This window comes from Lycium barbarum, chromosome 5, assembly GCF_019175385.1.
Source record: "Lycium barbarum isolate Lr01 chromosome 5, ASM1917538v2, whole genome shotgun sequence".
Taxonomy (NCBI): Eukaryota; Viridiplantae; Streptophyta; class Magnoliopsida; order Solanales; family Solanaceae; genus Lycium; species Lycium barbarum.
Genome location: NC_083341.1, coordinates 93,858,244 through 93,866,257, shown reverse-complemented (window position 1 = coordinate 93,866,257; position 8,014 = coordinate 93,858,244). Strand labels below are relative to the sequence as shown.

Below are 8,014 nucleotides of genomic sequence, written 5' to 3'. Positions count from 1 at the left end.
ATAGCCTCGCAGGCTTACGTACACAAAAGAGAATATATTTTGTAAATGATAATGATTGTATTATGACAAGCTCCGTGCTGAGAGTAATGTATATTTAGGAATAGTTTGATGACAAGTATAATGGTGGTGCTCGGTAGGGTAGCTCCGGGCACCCGTCATGGCCCCTAGTTGGGTCGTGACACCAATGACCACAAAAATCAATGACACATGCTCTAAATATATCCTCGAGCACCTGAGTAATCCTCTCGGACTGACCATCAGTCTAGGGATAACAAGTTGTACTTCGGTCCAGCTGAGTACCCAACTTTGCCTGAAAAGCCCTCCAGAAATTAGAAGTAAACTGGGGACCTCCATTGGTAACAATAAAAATAGGGACCCCGTGCAATCGCACAATATCACGAATGTAAATCCGGGCTAACTTCTCTGCAGTGTAAGTGACCTGAACTGGAATGGAATGAGCGTACTTAGCCAACTAATCAACAATAACCCAAACTGAATCAAACTTGCCCAGGGTCTTCGGAAGACCCACAAAAAAATCCATAGCAATCCTCTCCCACTTCAACTCGGGAATGGGTATCCTCTGAAGTACCCCACCAGGTCTCTGGTGCTCATATTTGACTTGCTGATAATTCCCACACTTAGCCAAAAATCTGCAATATCTCTCTTCATCCTTCCCCACCAGTAGTGCTGCCTCAGATGTCGATACATCTTCATAGCACTCGAATGAATAGAATATCTGAAACTATGGGCCTTCTCCAGAATCAAACAAATCAAATCACCAACACGAGGAACGCATACGCGTCCCTTGATCCTCAGAATACCCTTAAGCATGGCCTTACCTCTCAGAACCTTATCACAAATCTTACACAACTGGGCATCCTCAAACTGCTGGGCCCTAATCCACTCCAAGAGGAATGATCTCGCCTCAACACAAGCCAAGACTCTATCCAGAACTGAGATATCAAGGCACACAAAACTGTTACCCAAAGTCTGAACCTCCCTGGCTAACGGACGGTCAGAAGCAACCAATTTGGCTAAACTACCCATACTCACTGCCTTGCGACTCAAGGCATCAGCTATATGATAGAGAATAGTGATGTCATAGTCCTTCAGAAGCTTCATCCACCTGCGTTGTCTGGAATTTAGATCTCTCTAGGTGAACAAGTGCTGCAGGTTGCGGTGATCGATAAATACCTCACAATGGACACCATATAGATAGTGCCTTCAAATCTTCAAAGCAAAGACTACTACTACTAATTCCAAATCATGGGTAGGGTAGTTCTTCTCGTGGATCTTCAACTGACGGGAAGCATAGGCAATGCCTCTACCCTCCTACATTAACACAGCACCCAAACCAATACAGGATATATCACAATATACTGAGAAATCCTTACCCTCCACGGGTAATGCCATAATCGGGGCTGAAGTCAAAAGAGTCTTAAGCTGCTGAAAGGTCTTTTCACAAGAATCAGACCACTGAAAGAGAACCTCATTCTGAGTCAATCTAGTCAACGAAGAAGCAATAGAAGCGAAAGCCTTTACAAATCGACGGTAATATCTAGCTAAGCCCACGAAGCTACGAATCTCAGTCACAGTAGTGGGCCTCGCCCAAGTTCTAACAACCTTAATCTTCTTTGGATCAACCATGTTCCCCTCCTTAGACACAACGTGGCCCAAAAATGCCATAGACTCAAGCCATAACACACACTTCAAAAACTTGGCATAAAGCTCCGTCTCCTTCAATAACCCAAGGACAATCCTCAAATGATGCTCATGCTCCTCCCTAATCTCCGGATACGCCAAGATATCATCGATGAACACAATAACGAAGGAATCAAGATATGGTTTAAAAATTCGATTCATCAAACTCACAAACGCAGCTGGGGCATTCGTAACCACACATGACATCACAAGGAACTCGTAATAACCATAATGAGTCCTAAAGGTCGTCTTCGGAACATCCTCAGCCCAAATCTTCAGCTAATGGTAGCCTGACCTCAAATTAATCTTCGACAATACCGACGCACCCTGAAGCTGGTCAAACAAGTCATCAATATGAGGAATGGGATACTTATTACGAATGGTGACCTTGTTCAACAGACGATAATCAATACACATCTTCATCGTAACGTTCTTCTTCTTCATAACCAAAACAGGAGCACCCCAAGGGGAGACACTCGATCTAATAAACCCCTTACTCAATAGATCCTGTAGCTTCTCCTTAAGCTCCCTCAACTCCGTGGGTGCCATCCTATAGGGTGGAATAGAAATGGGGGGCGTGCTCGGATCCAAATCAATATTGCGGTCGGGTGGCATACTCGATAAATCAGAAGGAAAGACCTCCGCAAACTCATATACAATGGGCATGGACTCAAGGGGCGGAGAATTAACGCTAGTATCATGAACAGGGGCAAAGTAAGCCAAATACCGCTTGCTAACTAACTTCTTCACGCGGAGCTAAAAAATGATCTTCTTCGGAGCGGGGCTCAGAGCACCCCTCCACTCTAATCTAGGAATCCCAGGCATAGCTAATGTGACTGTCTTGGCGTGACAGTCCAAGATCGCATGATACGGTGACAGCCAAGTCATACCCAAGATAATAACAAAGTCTACCATATCCAATATCATCAAATCTACAGATGATGTTGTCCAAACTAATCAAGACATGTTCCAGCCTTCCTAGCCATTCACTAGGAGTCAGACTATGGTCCTTCATGATGTTCACCTAGCTTTGGAGAAGGAGTTTGCATTTCAGGAGCCGTGGACATTGCCAAGTCCGGGGAAGCAGCCTATGGACTTATTTATGCTAGCCCGTGGACTCACTTTGGAGTCCCATGTATGTGGCTAATGATTTGGAGCCCTGCGATGCCATATTTTAAAAGCCAACTTGTGGCTATTACTTTAAAGACCAGGTGTAGACATTACCTATATAAGCTACACTTAGAACTATTTCTCATTTAACCTATCTTGAAATATATGAATATTAAACTTTTCTCTCTAGTTGAGACTTGTTATGCTTTGGTGGACTCCAAATTGTACAACCTTGTTTTGATCATTCAATTTGCAAGAGATTGCCATTCTCTTGAGGATTGTTGTATAAGATAGGTTCCTTTGACCCTTTTGGAAGGTAACAAGGACTTGTTCTTCTAGTTATTGTCCAATTGTTTATCAATTGTGTCTTCTTTTCTATCTTATCTTTATTTTCTTGCATCATTTGGTATCAGAGCAGGCCATAGATTTTTCCCTACAAATCTAGTCCTTGTTTTGTATCGAACTTTATAAAAAATAAAAATAATAACTGTTTTGGATGAAATTTCCTAGTGTTCTTAGGGTTTCAACTTCTTGATCGTTGTTGTTTTGAATGAAATTTGTGTTGCTTGGATTATTTAGGTGTTCTTGATCTATTTGGTAATCTGATTTTGGTGTTTGAAGACTTGTGTTCTTGGATGTTCATAAAGTTCATGAACTATTATTTTTAAAGTCTCCAATCATGCCATTTGTTTAGGTGTCTTGGGTGATCCATGGTGATATTTGGAAACTAGACATCAAGATCGTCATTTTGGTATATCATTTGAAGTGTTTTAAATACTTGTGTTCTTGAGTGTTCATAAAGATTTTGTAAATGTTCATGTGTGTTCTTGATAATTTCAGATTTACTACCTTTGTTTGATCTAATTTAGTGATAAGTTAAGCTTTCAAGGTGTTAGGGAGTGTGAAAGTTGTTTTGGAAGTCTAAGGAGCTAGTCAAGAGTTAATTTCCAAGGACTTGGTGCATTGAACCCCTACAAAATGTGGAAATAGGGATTTAACTCATTAAGGGAAGCCAGTAATCAGTTTGGGGTGTGAAAAGGTGTAGAGGCAAATGAATAGTCAAACCATTAATTGACATAAGTTCCCTAGTCAATTCTTGGGAAGACTAAAAGTCACCTTGAGAAAAGAGTGTCCAAGTTCCTAATTACCTCTTGGGAAAATGAGAAGTCAAGTGTGCAAGTCCCTATTCATCTTTTGGGAAGACGAGAAGCTATCATTGAAACTTGTAGTAATTAAATTCCAAGACTAGTTGGTCAAATGAGATTAATTAGTGAGACTTAGGGGGCTGCCTAGCACGTTTTAAGGGGGGTTGGGAATCTTCTTAATCCTTTCTTTGCGACATAACTTCTAGCTAGTACACATTGATTAATTATCTTCTCAAATTTTACTAGTTCTTGAGCTATAACTTTTTTTCGTGCTAATTCTTTCAAGCTTTTCTCGTTTTAACTTGTCGTGAATTGTTTGACTCAAGTGCGCCACAATTAAAAGAGTCATCTGACTATAGAGTCCCATAATCTCACTCTAATCCCAAAGAGGTAGCATCTTTTGTATAATTTGGGAGATTGAATAGGAGTTGGTCAATTTTGAGGAGGCCAAATACTACAAGACGGAGTGAAACAAACCAATTGTATCATTGAGTGAACCGAGCGCCACCCAAATAAAGTAAGGGAGTGAGTAAGGTGATTTCTAACTCATAACCTTTTCTTTGAGCTTTGTTATGCAGGTACAATAGCCCAAGGTGCAATGAGAACTAAACCCGTTCAATCGGAAGTAAGAACTAGACGGCTTACATAAAGGAGAGGACCACTATTTCAAAGAAAAGGAGAGAGATTACCTAATCCAAGGTTTCAAAAATTTAAGGTGAATGCTTATGGGTATAATGGGTTTGATCTAGAGCATGACGATTTGTGTGACTCCATATTCATTTCTCCTTATGCGGCTGATTGGTTGGATTTGACATGGGTTAAAAAGCGATATCCATATGAATATAATGGGTATCAAGTTAAGTGGATGGTCAAAGTGGTAATATCTCATGGAGATTATCTTGAAACGGTCCGATATGATGTGTTTCCCCTAAAAATAAGTCACTTATGATTTGGATAGCCCTGGTTTCAAAAACACAATGTTCCAAATGTATGAGATTGGATAAGGTATGTCATGGACGAGGAAGGATGGCCTCTCTTTCCATTCCCACTTCCCAAAGAAACTTCCAATAGTGCATATGTCTCTTCTATGCCTATAGGGGAGTGTAATGCATTGCAAAATGAGAAGTTTGGGATGAATGGAGTGAGTGGGATTCCACAAAACAAACAAGAGAATGGAATTGAAAAGAACATGAGAGAAAAGAAACAATAAAAGAAAAAGAATGAGGGAGAGAAAGTTCTTCACTCTAACACTCACAATCTTTCTTTTTCCTCTAGTTGCTTGAATTCTTTTATAGGTACCGGTGAAAACAAGCTGGAGAGTGATCCTCCGACAATGGAAACTCATGAAGAAGTTGCAATAACTCCGGAAGAGCAGATTTTCCCAAAAGAGGAACTTGAAGGTAAAGAGAACCATTCTTGTGAGCTTGAAGGTTAGTCGACTAAACTCACTACTTTAGATGCTAATGTTGAGCATGTTTATTGTGTGAGTATGAGTAAGGAATTATCTTGTGTGGTCTTAAAATCTTCTTTGTCTTGTGATGATAAGTTGAATGAATCTTGTGGAGATACACTAGTTGTTCTTGGTTGTTATCCTGAAACTAAAACTATTTGTGAGCTTGATGTGATGAAAACTAGTGTTGACACTTGTGATGAGAGTCTTAATGCAAAAGACACAACTTCTGTGGTTGAAAGGAGTGAAAACAAGTTGATTAATTTTTAATGTCTTGTCTTCAAAAAGCAATCTTGAACCTTGTGTGTGTGTAAGTAATATTCCATTATTAGTTGATGATTATTCTGGATATGATGGAATTATTGACCATAAATGTGATTGTTTGGAATTAGGCACACCACCCATGTTTGATAAAGAAGAAAGCAATTCATCTTTAAGTCTTTCTAATGTTGAATCTGTGCTTGATAATGAAATTGACTTGAATGATGAGTTTGAACATGTGGACTTCAATGATGATGTGCACTTGGGTGAGACCTTTCTTGTGAAACTATTTTTACTTGGACATGTTTGTTTGTTTAATGATGAGTTTGATTTTCTTAGTGCTCTTTCTTGTGATGGAATTAACTCCTTGTTGGATAGTTCACTTGATAGAGTACATTGTCTTGGAAAGGAAAGTGTGGGAAGTTGCTTAAGTAATAAATCTTCTCTGTGTGGTCCAAATCGTGATCTTGTGCTTAATAGTATTCATGATTGTGAAAGTGAACTTACTGATGATGAAGTGACCTTAAGTAGCACTTTTCTTTACTCTTTGTTTGCGTATGATGAAGGTCATGATTGTTTTAGGAGCTTTTGTGATGTGGAGGTTTGATGGGTTATTTTGGGGTGGATAAGACGTTAGGTATTCTTGAGGAGCAGTTTTTTTTTTTTTTTTTTTTTTTTTTTTTTTGCCTAAGATGAGGTGAAATGTGATGCAATTTTGTGGTGATTGCTTGGAATGTAAGCGACCTAAGTCTAGGTCCAGTCCCCATGGTTTGTATACCCCTTTACCAGTCCTTACTAGCCCGTGGATTTTGTTGTGGGTTTACCTCGTTCTAGGGCTGGTCACGATAGTATCTATGTTGTTGTGGATAGATTTTCTAAGATGTCTCATTTCATCTCGTGTAAAAAGTGTGATGATGCGCAGCATGTTGTTTCTTTGTTTATTGCTAATGTGTTGAAATTGCATGGCGTGTTGCGTACCATTGTTAGTGACTGGGACACGAAATTCTTGAGTCATTTCTGGAGATATTTGTAGGGTGCACTTGGCACCAAGTTGTTGTTTTCGACTTCTTGTCATCCTCAAACAGATGGACAAACTGAAGTTGTCAATCGTACTTTGGGAGCTCTACTTAGGGCGATGACCAAAGGAAAATCGGGAAGTTGGGTTGATCAATTGCCCATCATTGAGTTTGCTTATAACCGTACGGTGCATAAAATGATAGGGAAATCTCCTTTTTAGTGCATGTATGATTTTAACCCCTTGATTCCATTGGATTTAATCCCTTTGTCTCCAGATGCTATTTTGAATGTTAAAGGTACAAGCAGGGCAGATTCGTTGCTTAAACTTCATGCTAAGGTGAGACAAAATCTCAAAAAGGCATATGCCAAGGTGGTGTCCAAGGCAAACAAGGGAAGAAAGAAGTTGGAGTTGCAAAAGGGCGACTGTGTTTGGGTGCATTTTAGGAAAGATCGGTTCCCAAACCAAAGAAAAGGAAAGTTGTTCGCGCGAGGAGATGGACCATTTGAAGTGTTGGAAAAGATTAATGACAATGCTTACGTTATTGATCTTCCGAGTGAGTATAATGTTTCAAACACTTTAAATGTTTTTGACCTGGTTCCTTGTGTTTCAGGTGATGCGGTCGAGGGCGAAGACACGACTATTTTGAGGACGAAATCTTTCCAAAGAGGGGAGGATGATGTAGTCCAAACTGATCAAGACATGTTCCAGCCGTCCCGGCCATTCACTAGGAGTCAGGCTATGGTCCTTCATGATGTTCACCTAGCTTTGGAGAAGGAGTTTGCGTTTCAGGAGCCGTGGACACTACCTAGCCCGGGGAAGCAGCCTATGGACTTATTTGTGCTAGACCATGGACTCACTTTAGAGTCCAATGCGTGTGGCTAATGATTTGGAGCCTTGCGAGACCATATTTTAAAAAGCCGACTTGTGGCTATTATTTTAAAGACCAGGTGTAGACTTTACATATATAAGCTACACTTAGAACTATTTCTCATTTGACCTATCTTGAAATATATGAATATTGAACTTTTCTCTCTAGTTGAGACTTGTTGTGCTTTGGTAGACTCCAAATTGTACAACCTTGTTTTGATCATTCAATTTGCAAGAGATTGTTATTCTCTTGAGGATTGTTGCATAAGATAGGAGCCTTTGAACCTTTTGGAAGGTAACTATGACTTGTTCTTCTAGTTATTGTCCAATTGTTTATCAATTATGTCTTCTTTTCTATCTTATCTTTATTTTCTTGCATCAACAGAAGTATCATTCCCCATAAAAGTAACTAAGCAAGACCGAAAGACTCGATCAACAACAACTGAGTCTCCAACTGGAGTA

The 8,014-nt window shown here is 39.8% G+C and overlaps 1 protein-coding gene across 1 annotated transcript; it reads right to left on the bottom strand.

Moving 5' to 3' along the window:
- Window positions 1-558: 558 nt before the first annotated feature.
- LOC132639572 (uncharacterized) lies at window positions 559-1,122 on the bottom strand. The gene has a single exon (XM_060356011.1). The coding sequence runs from the start codon at window positions 1,120-1,122 to the stop codon at window positions 559-561; it is 564 nt and encodes a 187-aa protein (XP_060211994.1).
- Window positions 1,123-8,014: the final 6,892 nt, after the last annotated feature.

Excerpts from the sequence above, each read along its gene's own strand:
- LOC132639572 (XM_060356011.1), bottom strand. The coding sequence starts at position 1,122 with ATGAAGCTTCTGAAGGACTATGACATCACTATTCTCTATCATATAGCT.